Source organism: Xenopus laevis, chromosome 2L (assembly GCF_017654675.1).
Source record: "Xenopus laevis strain J_2021 chromosome 2L, Xenopus_laevis_v10.1, whole genome shotgun sequence".
In the NCBI taxonomy this organism is placed as follows: domain Eukaryota; kingdom Metazoa; phylum Chordata; class Amphibia; order Anura; family Pipidae; genus Xenopus; species Xenopus laevis.
The window spans coordinates 44255620-44274326 of record NC_054373.1 but is presented as its reverse complement, the minus strand read 5'-3'; the positions used below and the strand labels follow the sequence as shown (position 1 = coordinate 44274326).

At 40.8% G+C, this 18707-nt stretch overlaps 2 protein-coding genes across 3 annotated transcripts in view; one reads left to right on the top strand and one right to left on the bottom strand.

Moving 5' to 3' along the window:
* Window positions 1–992: 992 nt before the first annotated feature.
* LOC121399885 (protein kinase C theta type-like) lies at window positions 993–7321 on the bottom strand. The gene is made up of 6 exons (XM_041581799.1): window positions 7262–7321; window positions 4225–4334; window positions 2692–2850; window positions 2500–2591; window positions 1829–1891; window positions 993–1293 (listed from the first exon to the last, which is right to left on the bottom strand). Exons 1-6 carry the CDS (start codon window positions 7284–7286, stop codon window positions 1137–1139), a joined length of 606 nt encoding a protein of 201 aa, XP_041437733.1. The 5' UTR covers window positions 7287–7321; the 3' UTR covers window positions 993–1136.
* A 2568-nt stretch (window positions 7322–9889) lies between these two features.
* bclaf3.L (BCLAF1 and THRAP3 family member 3 L homeolog) overlaps window positions 9890–18707 on the top strand; it is a 46797-nt gene continuing 37979 nt past the window's right edge. Inside the window, exon 1 of one of the 2 annotated variants that reach the window (XM_018246250.2) lies at window positions 9890–10185. The gene's annotated coding sequence lies outside the window, so the exon portion shown is untranslated. Of the gene's footprint in view, window positions 10198–18707 lie in introns of both variants that reach the window. The other variant, XM_018246251.2, reaches the window with a different exon arrangement.

Genomic DNA, 18707 nt, shown 5'->3' with positions numbered 1-18707 from the left:
ATGTCATATGCATGCACGTTATGTCACTTTCCACCATGCATGGGCTCTGCAGCCCTCTAGGTTCCCCCCTCCTTTGCTACTAGACTTAGTAAGCAAGCCTCGTGGCAGCGGGAAAACTGTTTGAAACAATGCTTTTTTTACCATATATGCACCCAAGTCTCCCCCTTAAAGCTTCTGCTTTGGGAACAGTCCCACGGATGTTTAAATATAAATATGGCCCTGCCAGCAGTATCCCCTCATCGTAATGAGCCAGTCAGACTGCAGGGTATCCCACAGCCATGAATGTGAGGATTAGAGCTGCTACTAGAACAATAGGAGCGTCATTCTGTTCCTGGAAATAGATTTATTATAGCAGCACTAGGAACATACTCTTGTTCCTGTACCCACCTTGTGCAGAAGATCTTTTATTTCAGCACTTAGACATTTTGGGAAAAGGGGCTCATCATGGATGACTGATGAAGTGTACGTTTCATTGTTGCCGTCTTCAAAGAAAGGTGTCATGCCGGCGGCCATTTTGCAGATGACAATTCCTAGCGACCACCAGTCTGCTCCGGCATCGTAGCCTCTCCGTTGTAAAACCTTGGGAAGACAGAGCAGATTATTTTTCACCACACTCTTAAGAATGTTCTGGATTATTACTGCTAAAACCTTAATGAGCATTTAACTAAACCTTTATACAATAATTCTGTCACTTATCACATGACCATTTGTACTGGTAAGTCCACACAGGGTGTTTTGGGGAGATTTGGTCACCTGGCGACTAATCGCCTCATTTTTGCGGCGACCAATCTCCCCAAACGCCTTCCCTGACTCTGCGCCGGCTAAAATGAAAAAACGCAGGCGCTTATCACACACGGCGATTTGTTTTCCAAAGTAGCCCAAAGTTTTGTGAGCGCCGGCATTTTTTGATTTTAGCTGGCGCTGAGTCAGGGAAGGCGTTTGGGGAGATTGGTCGCCGCAAAAAAGAGGTGATTAGTCACCAGGAGACCAAATCTCCCCATAACGCCCTGTGTGGCCTGACCCTAAAACTAAAGAACATGCTACAAACTCTAAATACTAAGCAGCTGAAGCGATGATAAAATCAATGTAAAATAGCAGAGACATCAGATTCTCTAATTAATCTGAGCTATATAATTTTATTCAGAGCAACTCACCTCTGGGGCCATGTATTTCACTGTTCCAGCCTTGCCTCCAACTTTCCTCTGGCCAAACATTCCCTCTACAGCCACACCAAAGTCAGCGATCTTTATGTGTCCCTCGCCGGTCAACAGGATGTTATCCAGTTTGATGTCCCTGCAAGGAAGACATTAAGTTTTAGGAAATGCTAATGGGGTTTTAGCGAACAAACACAGGTGGTAGAAGTTGATCCCGATCCTTGAAGCCTATTAACTCCTGACTATAAAAAAATCAGTGACCCTCATTATAATACCGCTTCCATGAATGCTAAAAATCAAAAAATTATAGATCAGAGGAAGCAGAATACAAATTCCCTTTTAATGGTAGAGAGGAGTGGATAGAAGAGATGGATATGGATATATATATTGAATGTTAACAAGAAATATTGCTGATGCTCAGTGGATAGGTTAATATATGCCCAGATACAGATTGTAAGGTCAAACAGCAGAATCCTCATTACCTCTTTTATTGGTCAATATTTGTATTTCTATTCTACAGTGTTGTGACTATGCTGTGAATATATATAATAATAATAATAGTATCACACATGATTAATTATATCTAGGTTTAAAGTCCTCAAAGCTGAACATGTAGAAGAAGAAATAAATGTTACAGAAAAATAATAGCAGAGTATTGGATACATTTTACTTACCGATGGACAATCCCGTTGGCGTGGAGGAACTGCAGGCCGCATATGATCTCTGCTGTGTAGAATCTTTGCAAATAAAAAAAATAAAACAAAAAGTCAGCCAGTTGGCATTCTCATACTGAATAAATACATTTCCTGATATACTTTTTGTAACATTCTTTCTTCACCACCATAAGTGTGCTTACACTGTACTATAACATCCAGTACACTAGTTACTGACCAGTGGGTCTCAGAAGCAGCACTAACCAAGAATAGCCCCATGTGAGTTTCTATTGGTTAGACTCATAATAAAATATAATCATAAAACTGTGGCTTGAGGGAAAAGTTCAGGTGTGCTAGCTTGTGGTTTACCCACCAAGGCTCCTTCCAAGCATAAAACCCCAAAAATGTGTTTTGCTAGTTAGGGTCCTAATACAATTTATGAGGGGTCATTTTCAATGCCCTATGCAGTGCAAAGTGCAATACATGACTATAATCTGGAAACATGGTCTTAGATCAACTTATAAGAAGGAACCACAGGAGAAAGGAAAAGTATTTTGCTATGTTGGCACATATTTTTTTGCAAATAGAATCCTGACCCATTTTAATCTTTCTGTATGAAACTATAGATAATTATGGAATCTCTCTCAGGTACCATTGTCCCCACATTCCTGTACATACAGTGAGTCACTTACGTTATAGCGTCCATCTTCAGTTTCCCAGTGCGCTTAATAAATTTCTCCAAGCTGTTTCCACTGGCGTACTCCATCACAATGCATGCAGCCAGCTGGTAACGGAGACAAAGAGGAAGAAAGTGAAACACAGATCATTTGGATAAACCTTGGGGTTATTTTTTTTTGCACAATTTTCTTGGCGCTATTCTTTACCTTTGTTTGGAAAGCTGCATGCGCGTGACAGAGGAATGGGCATCCAGAAGCCATCCTCAGTAGTCGCACCTCCTTGGCAATCGATTGTCTATTCTTTTCCTTGTGTATCACCTTCATTGCTACAGGTTGGCTCTTGTTGGAACAAGTTGCCAACATTACCTGGCAAAGGAAAAAGAAAAGATAAATGATTAGAGGGTCCCTTCTAGGGACACAGCAACTAAATGATTCTGGGACGATTAATATGTTTGCTTCTGTGGCAATATAAATTCCAATCTGTTATTTTGTAGGCTGCAAAACCAATACCTTGTAAATTAGTGGCAAATATAACTACTACTATCAGGCCTGGAACTAGTGGAAGGCACCGGTACTCTCTCCTCTTGTCACCACACCCCCAGTGTGGCCGGCCAAGGTTGCCTAGGGCATCTGGTTGAATTGGCCTGCCCCTGACTAATATTATGGCAAATAAAGTCTGTTAGGATTGGCCATATTATTAGGGCCGATTTAAAGAAACTGCTGGGTGAGAGAATATTGGATTAAATGTTTAGAGTGAAGATATACAGACTTTTTGGTTTAACATTTGCTAGTGCCCTGTTACAGATAAACAAAACTCACTCTTCTATTGCTCAAGACATATCTAAGGAGTAAATAAGCATTCGACTTTAAAGGGGTGCTTCACCTTTTAAGTATGTTATAGAATGGCCAATTCTAAGCAACTTCATTTTTTAATTTTTTATAGTTTTTTCATTATTTGCCTTTTTCTTTCAAGCTGACCCTATCTAAAAAACAAATTCTCTGTAAGGCTACAAGTGTATTGGTATAGCTAGTTTTAATTACTCATCTTTCTATTCAGGCTCTCTCCTATTTATATCACTTATTCAATTCAGTGCATGGTTGCTAGGGTGATGTGGAACCTAGCAACTAGATTGTTAAAATTGCAAACTGGAGAGATGGTGAGTACAAAGCTAAATAACTTAAAAACTGTAAAAAAAAGTAATAAAAAAATTAAACCTATTGCAAAATATCTCTCTCTACATTATACTAAAAGTAAACACAAATTTACCAAATTTAAAATTCTCCACTTCCAGTCTTTAGCCCACACAATTTGGAAATGATTGAAGGTGTCTTTTCTAGCAGCCAAATAATTCTGTCAGAACTGAAGGGCTTGAAAGGTCATTAATAAATTGAGAATTAGTGAGGCAAAAGTAAGAGTAAATTTTTGACAGTGTCCTGTTATAAAGACTCAAGTACAAGTACAATGTGCAGTTTTGCAAGGGATGCCTGAAAGTAGCGGATTGAACCAGTGCACTGATGTGCCAATGTTAAAGACTGTGTATAGGCACAGGTATTATTACTAATAGTGCTAAAGGACACACAAAATAGTACATGACTTTGCACTTGGGCTTACATGTGACTCTATTGCCTTTACATTTAGCCTGTACAAATCAATATACAGTAGGATCATGCATTGCATCTCACGTTTAAGTTCAATTGCAGATAAAAACAGATAACCTTGTTGGGAATGCAATCACTTACCGTGCCAAAACCGCCATGACCCAGCACGGCATGGGTACTGTAGCTCGTGACCATCAGTTGAAGGGGCCTTTTCTCTTCAAGGCAAGGTCTTTTTTGGATGTTTCCTCCTTCTGGAAAAAAGAAATTGCAAATAGACATCAGTTGTCAGCTTGTGCTATTGTAGTTACCTTCACATAGGGAGTATACACTCAGCATTGCCTGGGAAATTTGATGGTACATTTATAAAATTGTAGTTTTTTTTATTTAAAAAAAAGCACTCTGCACTACAAAACGTTTGTTGATACAGGTTTGATACAATGCCCTGTGGCATAAGTCTCCAGTATTTTAGAATGGTGCAATCTCATTGGTCATATAATCAGGTGTGTAGTTTTGCTGTAAACAGATTAAATCTTAGAACCATTAAAAAACTGTAAATTATTTTTTTTCCAGTGCCACCATGTGTGCTACAGTACTGACTGTTCAGTTGGGCAGATGTTTGATTTTGGAGAAAGATGCCAGACTAAAGCTCAACACCTTTGAAACCCCCCCCCCCTTCCAGGTATATATTTTGCCTTTTGTCTTTTTTGGGCAGGTATGTGTGTGGTTTTGAAGGCAAATGGATGGCAGTATTAAACTCAACACCCTTGGAACCCCCAATGTACATGTTTTGCTTTATGTCACTATCCCCCAAATATAATTAAAGGCACTAAGTTTGCCCAGGAGCAGTAACTCTGACCCATTTACCATGCCATTTTCTGCATATGCATTCATGTGATCCTATGTGAAGTCCATAGCATTTAAGGGATAGAGATAGTGGGAAACACAGTGCAAAAATGAGATGGTGCATCACAGATTTTACAGAGGGAACAGTTTAAGTTCTGTTTTATTGTGATGCAGAACGTGATATTCTGAAACAATTTGCAACTGGCTTTCATTTTTTAGTATTTGTGGTTTTTGAGTTATTTAGCTTTGTATTCAGTGGCTCTGCAGTTTGTAATTTCAGCAATCTGGTTGCTAGGGTCCAAATTACATTGATTTTAATAAAAGACTGGAATATGAATAGGAGAGGGCCTGAATAGAAAGACACAATAGTAATAAAAAGTAGAAGTAACAATAAATGTGTAGCTTTACAGAGCATTTGTTTTTAGATGGGGTTAGTGACCGCAATTTGAAAGCTGGAAAGAGTCAGAAGAAGAAGGAATATGATTTAGAGAGGCCCTAATTCATATTACAGTTTCAATAAATATTAGTAAAACAAGTCAACCTCTAGACATTTTGGGGGACTGAAAAATAATTTGCTTTGGGCTCAGTAATATCCAGTTAGACCACTGCCTAACATTTAAATATCACAGAGAGGGAAACAGTTAACTGCTGCACATATTATGGTAAATTATTGTTGCCACCCCCCCGCAAATACATTGACCATAAAAAACAAACCCAGAAACCATTTAAAAAGAAGTGATCCCACACAGCCTGTCTCTCTGCCTCCATTTCCTTGAAAAAATAAATCAGTGATGGCACAGTGGAATGTATGGCCATCTGATTTTCCCTCTCTCCTTCAAATGAGGAAAACCTTGTCCCGCAGTGATTAGCGAGTTACAAAGCAGTGGCAGGCAGCAAGTGGGAGCCGAGAGGTACATTTAAACTGCAAAGCCTGGACTTCTCTAATGACATTCAGGACTGTCCTGCAGGGGTGTTTTGTCTGTTCCATGTGCCATGTAGATGGGTGTTTTCAGCTCTCCCTGAATTACAGTACAAATGACCCCATGTTATGTGCCCAGTATGTGCAGAGTATATACATTCTGTGACCACAGAAAAATCAAATCTCTGCTGCCATTTTATTCTTCAGAATAAGTGACTGGGAGCTCCTGACTGGAGTACAAATATGGCTGCCAATGCCATTAACATCCCTCCTCTCCTCTCTATATAAGCTGCTACTGAGACACAGATATGCGTTATGTGCACAGTATGTGCAGAGTATATATATTCTATGCATTGCCTGACCACGGGCAAATCAAATCTCTGTGGCCATTTTTCCCTTCAGAATAAGTGCCTAGGAGCTCCTGACTGGAGTACAAACATGGCTGCCAATGACATCAACATCCCTCCCCTCCTCTCTATATAAGCTGCTACTGAGACACAGATACACTTGTCCGTTATTTCCGTTACACACTAGAACCTGCAGCCATTTTGCACAAATTGCCTACATGACAAATAGGTTGGTAGTGAGCAAGGGAATTCTGGGGAATTATATCTAGTTGAAAGCAATACACATATCTGTTATATGCACAGCATGTGCTGAGCCTATACATTCTATACATTGCCTGACAACAGGCAAATCAAATCTCCACTGAGATTTTTCCCTTCAGAATCAGTGACTGGGAGCTCCTGACTGGAGTACAAACATGGCTGCCAATGACATCAACATCCCTCCCCTCCTCTCTATAGAAGCTGTTACTGAGACACAGATACACTTGTCCGTTATTTCCGTTACACACTGGCACCTGCAGCCATTTTGCACAAATTGCCTACATAACAAATATTAGCTGTGTCTCTTTTCCTTATCATTACCCAATGTTATGTGCACAGTATGTGCAGAGTATATACATTCTGTGACCACAAAAAAATCAAATCTTCGCTGTTATTTTTCCCTTCAGAATAAGTGCCTGGGAGCTCCTGATTGGAGTACAAACATGGCTGCCAATTACATCATCCCTCCTCTCCTCTCTATATCTAGTTGTAAGCAATCAAATGTCTGCAGACTGTACCATTGGGGAGGTATTTCAGAGCAGCAATATGATTGTTCAAACAAATGGGACAATAACAATGTTTATTACAGGTCTATTTACATTTACCTATGGAATCCACTTCTTTTTTCTCCAAGACAGTTTATGGTTTCCCCACTACCTGTAAACATTTACAGCTATCATGTCTCTACAACCCCCCTCCACTATTATGCCAAAATAGCTGTATTCAGAAGATATTCATATACTGCACAATAAATGCAAATAATTCAATGAATTATTGAAGTATTTTTCTGTACTAAACTTTATCTTACCTTCTGATTTAGTGTAGCCCTCCATGCTTAGGGGTCTCTTCCTTGTCTCTGCTTTTTTCTTCTCTTCTTTCTTCTTTTTCTTCTTCTCTTTCTTCTCTTCTTTCTTCTTTTTCTTCTTCTCTTCTCTCATCTTTTTCTTCTTCTCTTTCTTCTTTTTCTTCCTCTCTTCTTTCTTCTTTTTCTTCTTCTCTTCTTTCTTCTTCTCTTCTTCTTCTCTTGTCATGATGTTCTGAAAGTGGACTTTTTTGCGTTGATGTCCTTGCTCCTCAACGTCTCTCTTTCTCTTCATCTCGATGTTGCTGTTGATCTTCCCATTTGCCACTTTCTTCACCCTTTCTTCAGACATAATGTCACAGCTAAGGGGCTGGAATGGGGTCTTCTTCATACTCCTGGCAGGAGGAACGGAATCTAAAAGAATGTTGTACTCCACTGATGAAATATTCGCCATTTTCACTCTGAAAAATATCCCAGGTAAAAGTCGCTCTGCTCTGGTCTGCGAACAAATCCCAACTGAATAACTGCCACAGTGATGTGATCAGCTGACCTCAGTAACCAACTGCCAAAGTGGCATGTGCACCTGCCTGCAGTCAACAAGTACCACAGTTCTGTGCCATTTACAGTATAACACCATAGGCCCATATTGAAGCCTGGTACAGCAGGGTAGAAAAATTCTAGTAACTGAAGCCAGTGTTACATGCCAATATGTATAAACAGAATAAAATCTCACTTGCAATACTATCTTCAAAATATTATATGTCCATAAAACTGCTAATTGTGGGCACCATGGTTGTGTATAATGTAAGTAATGGTATTTACAATTCTCTTTATAGTGAATACGCCAGTAGTATATAAAAGAGAATAATATTGGCATGGTTAAATCAAATATAACAAAGGAAGCTGGAATTAAGCAGAATAACTGCACCAATGCTTTTTTTTTCCACACAACCAGTTATCCTGCTTGGTTCCAGCTTCCTTTGTTACATGGGATGAAACCAGTGGGAGGCATTAGAATAGGACATGGTATAGAAGATTCCAATGTGTTTTTGCCATAAGCAAATTTTGCAAAATGAACATGGTAATAAGGAGGTGTGGCCAGGGCCAGATTCCTCAGACGGGCGCCCCTAGGCCGCGCAGTCAGATCACCCAGCCGTGACGCAATTCACCTTCATTAGCAAAACTGTAATAATTGGAAAAAAAAACACAGAAATATGTTCAAACGTTTATAACCTGTGAAATTTTGTAAAATGAACATGCTAATTAGAGGGTGTGACCACAAAAATGGATGTGGTCAAAAAATGTCGCCACGTTAGGCAACTTTTTTTGCCCCTTTTTTTATTTCCAAAATGTTGGGAGGTATGCACGCAGTGGGTTGAAGCTCAGGCAAGGGCTAAAAGCTGCTCCTGGTTAACTAAAGATCCAAAGTTCCAGTTTTTAAAACCAGAAAATGTGGCTCTGAAAAGCTGCCGACAGACCGTGTCGGCAGCTTATTGGCCTGTGTGTGGGGTCATCCGACGGGTATCTAGGGTTGCCACCTTTTAATAAAAGTTCCACCGGCCAGTGGAGGGGGCGGGCACAAAAGGACGAGTCGTGACTTCAAAAGAGGCGGAGCCACGGTATGCGATTGGATGGGACAGACCGTGACATAAAAGAAGGCGGAGCCCCATTGCGCAATTGGTAAGAAGCCGGCAAAAAAGGTGAGTTTGGGGGTAGGCCACGGGCTTTTGTTAGGTGTATTACAAATTTACCGGCAGCTATATTGCCGGTAAATTTGTAATACCGGCCCTGGCCTTGGCAGGTGTTTTACCGGGTAGGCTGGTAAAATACCGGCCGGGTGGCAACCCTACGGGCATCCTTGATCAGGCAGGGTAAAAAAAATTCAGTTGCATCGTGGCTGCATCTTTTCGTTGATGCGGTCTCGCGATCCGACCGCCCATTTGGCCTCCATTCTGATCCGATTTTGGCAATCTGTGGGCTCTGGCAAATGCCAGTGGGGTTGCTATAAGGTGCCATAGAAAGTCAGTATTTAGTGGTCTGGCGGCGGCTGTTTGGGCCTCTGTGTGGGCTGATTGGGCCTCTGTGTACCTGAAATGCCAGGGCCTATTTTAATTCTCAGTCTGGACCTGTCTAGGGCCCACAATCGGATCAGCCCTATATCGCCCACTTCAATGTGGGCATAACAGGGAGAGATCCACTCATTTGGTGATCTCCCTGTGTATGGCCACCTTTATAGTGCAGAGAGCAAAAACGCTGTCTCTGCACTACCAATGCAGCCCCTCTGGACCCAATCCTGCTCCAAAAAAGTAAGAGGTGGGGCATAACAGGAGGCTCTTCAGGTAGATACACACACACACACGTTTTATTTGGCACTTATAGTAATTACAACAAACTGCAACGTGAATAAAATCAGTCATTTACAGATAAGGACATGGGACTAATTACATTTAATAAGTCATTTAAAGCTAACGGGATTGTGTGTGAAAAGGGAATCCAGGAGGACAGCTGATGTGACTGTGGGAGGGTATCCCATAACTGAGGGCGGGGGAGAATGACTGAGAGAGGAGAACTGAGTCGATTTCTGTGAAAACAGACTTTAACAAACCCGTGTTATGTCACATGGCATAGTCGCATTTTGAGCGACGAGGTCCTAAAATGGCCACCGCACCGTATTCGGCTCCCCTATAAACGAGCAGCGCGTGTGATTTGTGTGTGTGCCTCAGGCTGTCGCGTGTCCCCTGTAGTGAGAGAGCACGGGGCCGAGCTCAGCCTTCACTTCCGGGGGAGGAGACTAGAGCAGCTGCAGTAGCAGTGGATGTACAAGCAGCGGGACTGGAGTTGAGGGTGGGGGTGATTGTCAGCAGCCCTGTTGGATTGTACTTTCCCCACAAGAGGAATGCTATTACAAGGACGCAGAGATTGTTCGCTTTGTGAGTAATAGGGTAGGGGCGCTATGATTACTCGTATAGTCTAATGGTCACTGTGCAGTGCCAGGCTTACATGTAGTAATGTAGGAGGATTGTGTTGGACTGGAGCCACAGGATGCCCTTGTGCGTGTGGGACAGGGAGTGAGAGGGGCCCGGGAGGGATATAGACGCCATATGTGAATCCCACGAGTATTGTTTATGTAGGGCTACATGTAGTGTGTGGGGCCCTCACTGTATTTGGACTATGCCATCGCTCTGCTCCATAATAGAACACTCCAGCCATGTGCAATTTGTGGCCCTATGCTACAGCTTCAAGCAGTCAACCTAGTACAGCCCTGGGGCCCCTTATACTGTCAGCCTTAAGCCCCTACCCAGAATAGCTTTATAAACTGTGACTGTCCAAGTGTCTAATCACTATATGGCTGCCCCTGCCTCCTTTTTGTACTGTATGGCATTCTTTGCCCTATATGTGACAGTCTACCCTCTCTCTCTGTACTATGTGACAGTCTAGCCTCTCTCTTTGTACTGTGTGACAGTCTACCCTCTCTCTCTGTACTATGTGACAGTCTACCCTCTCTCTGTACTATGTGACAGTCTAGCCTCTCTCTTTGTACTGTGTGACAGTCTACCCTCTCTCTCTGTACTATGTGACAGTCTACCCTCTCTCTGTACTATGTGACAGTCTACCCTCTCTCTCTGTACTATGTGACAGTCTACCCTCTCTCTCTGTACTATGTGACAGTCTAGCCTCTCTCTTTGTACTGTGTGACAGTCTACCCTCTCTCTCTCTCTCTGTATTATGTGACAGTCTACCCTTTCTTTGTACTATGTGACAATCTACACACTATTGTATGGCAGTCTGCTCACTCTTCACACTGTACGGCATACTGCCCACTCTTAATACTGTATGTCTAAGAGCAGGCAGAATACTGTACAGTCCTAATTAAATAAACCATTCTTAATTTTCGTCTGATTTCCCTTTTCTTCGTAATACTAAACTACCATGAATACCTTGTACCTGGGCTTCTCTATGAATATTTCCATTAGTACAAGGTATTTAGTTTAGTATAGTATTACGCATTTCCAGACCTGTACAAGTTTAAATAGTTACAAGGTATTTAAGGTTGGGTAAAAAAAAAGATATATGTCCTTCAAGTTCAAATTTACATGCATGTAAATGTTGCTCGCAATTAATTAATAAGTTTACATCTTACACTCTTTCCTATTTAATTTCCACCCCAGAATATTTTTCTTTACAAAAATGATCACTTCAGGAGCATACCATTGTTAGACCAGTGATGGCAGCTTTCCCCGCGGCATTACCTACTGCTTAGACCTGGTTTTGTGGTGAGAGGTCACTGATGCATTCTTTCCCATAAATTCAGGGATTTCACACTATCTGCCTTTTACTAGCGTATTCCTTTAAGGAGGAGGGAAACTATGAGGCATTTTATTGTCAATAGTGCAAGCTAGAATGCTATATTTAGTCTGTAGAATGTTTTACCATACATGAGTAAAAAGCTCTAGAAGTTCTCTATTTGTTTAGGATAGCAGCTGCAGTATTAGCTTGGTGTGACATCACTTGCTGCCTGACTCTCTCCCTGCTCAGTGGAGCAAACTGAGCATGCTGACGCCCTGGGGCAAGGAGGTTTAAGCTGAAGGCAGGAAGTTTGATACAGAAGCCCATGTGTACACAATAGAAGCAAAGAAATGCAGTGTTTCTTTTGAGGAGCAGCACTACTTTGAGGGTTTACTGGTGTGTTAAGGTGGACCTTTCTGATCAGGCTTACTTAGTTTTAGCCTTTCCTTCTCCTTTAATGCCAGATTTCCTTGCACTACCCTGACTGTTCCCTACTGCTGGGCAACTGTGACCCAGCCTTAAAGCGGTCCATGATCATTTAGGAGGAAGCTTGGTGTTCACCTGATTATGATATTTTATTAGACTGTAGTGGACTATTGAATATCTATTAAGCTAAAGACACAAAGAAAAATTTGTACGAATCTTTGTTTTATACTATTTTCAGACAGTGTATGTACTGTTGCAACATTTTTTGTGCAATCTGGATCAGTGAGGTTAGATTTCTGTTGGCTAATGATAATATCTCTGCATGTATAGCCTATCTGACAATATCTATGGGAGATTGTCACTACTATTTGTTGGACATAACGTTCTTACAATTGCTGTCTGTCAATTCATGGCCAGAACATCATCTGGTTTGTTTTTTTTACTACTATCTGAATAGTTAGTGGTAGGTTGGGAGATTGAAATCATTCGTCGGACATAAGGGTATATGTGCACGTCTATGGCCAGCTTTAGGCTGAAAAGTAGTTCCACAGCCCAACAGTTTTCAAACATTTCTCTAAAAGGTCTTACATGCTTATTATAGCTGAAACCCAAGCCTCACATTATCATTATTATTGTACTTTATTGGAAATGTAACAGCTCTATTAATGTTGGCCAAAGATCCTGTTGCTGTTTCCTACTGACACCAATTAAATTAACACTAATATTTATTTATTGGGTTGTAATAACTTTTACTTCTGCCCTCACCCACTCCTTCTTACCTGAGGGCCATTGGAAATGAATTGCATTAGAAGAAAAGTTTACTCATATCAGTAAGTGGATGTCGACCAGGGCCGGACTGGGGGTAAAAAGCAGCCCGGGCAAAAAAAATCAAAGCAGCCCACGTGTAAAGACGCAATGGTCTGACTTCCACACATCCACTCATATATTGGGGTAAAACTGAAAAAATGTATGCGCATAAAGAGCTGCCTTAGGGGTTGTTCACCTTCAATTTAATTTTTAGTATGATGTAGAGAGGGACATTCTGAGACCATTTGCAATTGGTTTTCATTTTTTATTATTTGTGGTTTTTGAGTTATCTTTTTATTCAGCAGCTCTCCAGTTTGTAATTTCAGCCGTCTGGTTCCTAGGGACAGAGTGACTGAGAGTGCAGAGAGAAACAGAGAGAGGGACAGAGTGACAGAGAGTGACAGAGAGTGACAGAGAGTGACAGAGAGTGACAGAGAGTGACAGAGAGTGACAGAGAGTGACAGAGAGTGACAGAGAGTGACAGAGAGTGACAGAGAGAGTGACAGAGAGAGTGACAGAGAGAGTGACAGAGAGAGTGACAGAGAGAGAGACAGAGAGAGAGACAGAGAGAGAGACAGAGAGAGAGACAGAGAGAGAGACAGAGAGAGAGACAGAGAGAGGGGAGGATAGAGGGACAGAGTGACAGAGAGAGACAGAGAGTGACAGAGAGTGACAGAGAGTGGAAGAGAGAGGGATAGAGTGACAGAGAGAGGGGAAGAGAGAGGGACAGAGTGACTGGGAGAGGGGAAGAGAGAGGGACAGAGTGACAGAGAGAGGGGAAGAGAGAGGCAGAGAGTGACAGAGAGAGAGAGACAGAGTGACAGGGAGAGGGGAAGAGAGAGGCACAGAGTGACAGAGAGAGGGGAAGAGAGAGGGACAGAGTGACAGAGAGAGAGACAGCGTGACAGGGAGAGGGGAAGAGAGAGGGACAGAGAGTGACAGGGAGAGGGGAAGAGAGAGGGACAGAGAGTGACAGGGAGAGGGGAAGAGAGAGGGACAGAGAGTGACAGGGAGAGGGGAAGAGAGAGGGACAGAGAGTGACAAGGAGAGGGGAAGAGAGAGGGGCAGATTGACAGAGACTGCATAGAGATTAGAGAGAGTGACAAAGACTCACAGAACAGAAAGTGATCCGGGCTTCAGCGATGTCCACGATCTTAATCTTAATAGCAGCACAGCTGGGCCCCCCTTTAAGGCTAAATCCTGCTGGGCCTGGGACAACTGACCCCCCTGATGGCCTACACACAGCACGGCAGCACGATAACAGGAGTGGGAGGGGCGGAGCCACAGTGGCAGAGAAGATGGAGGAGCGGTCCTAGAGCCCGCCGGATTCTTTGAAAGGAACTTTCTAATACAGCGATTAGACCAGGAGCGGCCCACTTATAGAAAGTATACAGCAGCCCCTCGGGAATTTGCCCGAACTGAGAGATTGCCAGTCCGGGCCTGATGTTGACTTAACAAAAGAGGGAGTTTTACAATATGTGGTTCTTGCTAAGGGGCCCACCAAATAGGCTAAGATCTACATGTTTGTTGCCCTCCTCAGGCAAGCAGTTCTTTTTGTGTATGGCTAGTTTTTGGTTGTTGTTGTTAGTACACTTCCAAAATAAAAATTGCATATACAAAGATATCATGGCAATGTGTTGTGGCTGGTGAGCCGTCTGGAGTTTACTAAGGAACCCTTGTAAGAGACTGTCTGGCTGACGTCACATTACCCACGTATAACCTTTCTATGTGTGAATTCAGGTGTAGAGATCATGACCTTCTTTGTGATCAGAGCAGAAAGAAAGACGCTTGCTGCGAGTTTTTCTAAGGTAGGTATCACAAGTGGTGTTTCTCGTCACCGTAACGTTTGTTAAATAGTACAATTGTCCCAGACCAATTATTACTGCAAACAATGGATAACGCCATGATTATGATTCACTTGAATGACTATTGGCCTTCAAACCCTGTCATCTACATTTTATGGCTTGCAAAAAATAATCCACCGGAAGTAGCCATTTTTGTCACCGGCCATACAATAACTTCTTTCAGGTTCTTTAACTGTACTCATGTGTGCGTTGAAGCATGCTTTCTAAAGATATGCCTATTGTGACCTCCTTAGCGGATGTCTGTCTGCAGCTCTCGCATAAAGGCACCTCGCCAGACATCCAACAACATGAACAGGATGGATTTCCCAGTTTATCAGATGTATATACAGCATTCTTTTAATAGGTCCGTCTTAGATTTGAGCAGCTTGTGCTGTTGGTGTATATAAGATTTATTCTCAATGGTTAGGATGACTTGAAATTTACTGCACAGGTATGGGACCCATTATCTGGAAACCCGTTATCCAGAAACTGAATTACGGAAAGGTTGTCTCCCATGGACTCCATTTTATTCAAATAACCCACATTTTTAAAAATGATTTCCTTTTTCCCTGTAATAATAAACAGTGCCTTGTACTTGATACCAACTGATATAATCCTTATTAGAAAAAAACCCCTTCCTATTGGGTGTATTTGTTTTATATGATTTTCTAGTAGAGTTAAAGAGATACTGACACCAGAAATTTAACCTTTTTTACATCTATCATAAAATTGACTTTGCATGCTTCTTATAATTACCTATCTGACTCCCTGTGATCGCCTGCCATATTTGTGCAGCAGGAGTCCGTTGGCATTGAAGGTAAAACTTAGTCCCTTTGTAAAATGTATAATGAAGCAATATAGAATTCTTAATGAATCAGATGAAAATTTAGCGTAGGACTGGCCAGATATGGGATGACTTTGACGTAGTTGGCAAGCTTAAATATATTGCAAAATATGGACAAACACTCCCTGTTTTGTTTAAAGGGTAAGGCATTTTTAGTAGCTGTATGCACAAAATGTCTCTGTCTTAAATATATTGATAATGGGTTGAGTGCAGAGGACTCTTGTATTTGTCTACTTGGAAACTTTAAAGGTGGCCATAGACGCAAAGATCCGCTCGTTTGGCAACATCGCCAAACGAGCGGATCTTTCCCCGAAATGCCATTAACGAGCATGGCTATATCGGGGGTAATCTGTTCGGCCATATGGCCAAACTATCTGATTATGATGTGCCATGGGCTCCGGCGGGATCGGTCGGGTCAAAATCAAACCTGACCAAACGACGATCTCCGTCGGACGAAAGATGTCTGCACACGCCAGACACGATCCGAAAATCGTACGAATCCTTGATTCGTACGATAGGATCTGTGTGTCTATGGACACCTTAACTAACAGGCTGAGGTGGGACAGTCAGGTTTAGGAACCTCTACAAACTATTACTTACAAACACAAACCTCTCTGCAAAAAACAATCCGCATGTCCTATAGATAACTTTTAATATACATTCATATTTTAAAAAGTAGTTTTTTAGTGTCAGTATCAGTTTAAGGCGTGAAGATCCAAATTATGGAAAGATCCGTGATCCAGAAGACAACAGGTCCTGAGCATTCTGGATAACAGGTCCCATACCATTACTAGTGTAGGCATCTGTGTATTTAAACTATGTGGCAGTAGTGTGCTGGCAATGGTAGTACAACAACAGCTGCAAAGTGACAAGATTGTTACAGCTGTACTAGTTTTATATTTATTTATATTTAATAGTACTATTTACTTAAACTTCACACACACATGGATATCTTTTTAGAAAGCAGGTCACACCTAGTAATTATGCTGTAATTATGCTGTCCCATAAAAAAGATATTTCATAAAATGACTGTCACTGAACTTGTCTGTCACACCCTCTATGATCCCTTTAAGGGACCATCTCTTTTGTCATTAGTTCAATGAATTGTTTTAGTCACAAAAAAATCTAAGGTTTTTGTTATTTCTTGCTTTAAACCGGGCAAAATTTGAAATGATTATAAAGTAATATTCTACTTCCTGGACCCAATGAGAAAAGATAAACTAACTGGCAGTCTTTTAAGAATCCTAAAGTATAAATAAATCCTTTTCCCAACTACAGCCTGTTATACAGAGGGCCAAGTGTGACTTTGCCGGCGCAACATCGCCTACGCGACGTCACCAGCGCAATGTGACGCGACTTCGCTGGTTGTAATACTACAGAGTCTCCCGCTAATCCCGTCCGCAGCACCAGGAATAAAGAGCCCCTAATCTCCCATACATCATACATATATATATATATATATATATATATACAGGCTGCACACCTTAAAGTAAAATAAAAACGACCTAGGTGCTCTGGTCAAAAATAGATAAAGTTTGTACGTGGTACCGGCACTCTCAGGATTTACATGAAAGGTCAAACAATTGATCTTATGAATTAAAAAAATTAGGTTTATTAAATCGGACGTTTCGGTTACTTGAGAAAGATTCCTGTGAGGAACCGAAACATTGGATTTAATAAACCTAATTTTTTAATTCACAGGATCAATTGTTTGACCTTTCATATAAATCTTGAGTGCCGATACCACATACAGACTTTGTCTATATAGATGTATATCTATATAGATAGATAGATATATGATTGTACCAAATGTACAATCATATATTCACCCTGTGTAAGGAATAATATTATTAAAACTAATCTATGGGTGATTGTAGGGAAGAATTAATTGCAATTACCGATTGTGCAATACACAGCCAATTGCCATGTTCAGCTAAGAAAACTGCAGGTATGCACTATTGTTCATGATTAATTAGTATTAATTAAGGTGATACCTAATTCTTGCATTTAGGTTCAGCCAAATTTAGAATTTCCCTTCGTAAAGGGAAATACTAAACCCTAAGTGGAGCAGTACAATTGGGTAAAACAGGTTTGTTGTGCCAAATGCATATATTACAAAAAAAATTAAATATGCATTAGGCTCCAATTAAGCTATCCTCCCAATGAAAAATACCAATAAACGGATAATTTCTCAGACACACCTATTATTTAGTTGCTAAAATATATCCTTATACATTGTATATGTGCTATAGAGGCCTTAAGATTGCCAGCTCCACTTGGGCAGAGACGTATATGAATGATGTATAATACCTGTAATGCACAATGGAATATGTTAGCTCTATATAAATAAAGTACAGGTATGCATGATTTGGATCACCATAACTCGCAACTCAAATGTTTTCGTATTTAAAGAGATACGGACACCAGAAAATAATCTTTTTTTATATCTATCAAAACATTGTCTTTAACTGATATTTATAATTTTGCCATAAAAGTATTTGCCTGGTGCTTTTACATTACCTTTCTTACCCCCATGTTCCTCTATGAGGGGGCTGCCATATTTGTGCAGCAGGAGTCCGTTAGCATTAGTAACTTTAACTGACAGGCTGAGAAAGGACAGTCAGGTTGGCAAAACACTCAGGTTTAGGAACGTCAAATAACAATTGCTTACAACTATCAGCAAAAAATTATCAACAAGACCTATAGGTAACGTTTAATGTAGATTAAAATTTTGAAAAACATTTTAGTGTCAGTATCACTTTACATAAAACTCTAATGGGAAAAAAACTTGAACTTGAATTCAGGGTGAACAACCCGAAAACTCAAATTAATCTAGTTTTCCGTGGAAAAATTAACATCTTCAAATGGTTCAAGGGACCTCTGCCATTGACTTGACAACATGACCTTGACAGGATTTAGATGGATATTTTTGGATTCAAGCTATTTTCAGGTTTGTGGTATAATAAATCCTGAAAAATTTAAATTGTTTTATGAAACCCTGAAAAATTCAATTTTTTTTTTTTTTTTTTTTAAGTTGAAAAATTTATGACTGAAAACTACCCCTGAAAAGCAACGCGACCATTGATAAATAACCCCCTATGTCTACTAAAAAAAAACATTTAAACCCAATAGGAGTGTTTTTTGCCTCCAATAAGGGTTAATTATATCTTATTTGGGATCGAGTCCAATTTACTGTTTTAATATTACAGAGAAAAAGGAAATCATTTAAAAAAATTAAATTATT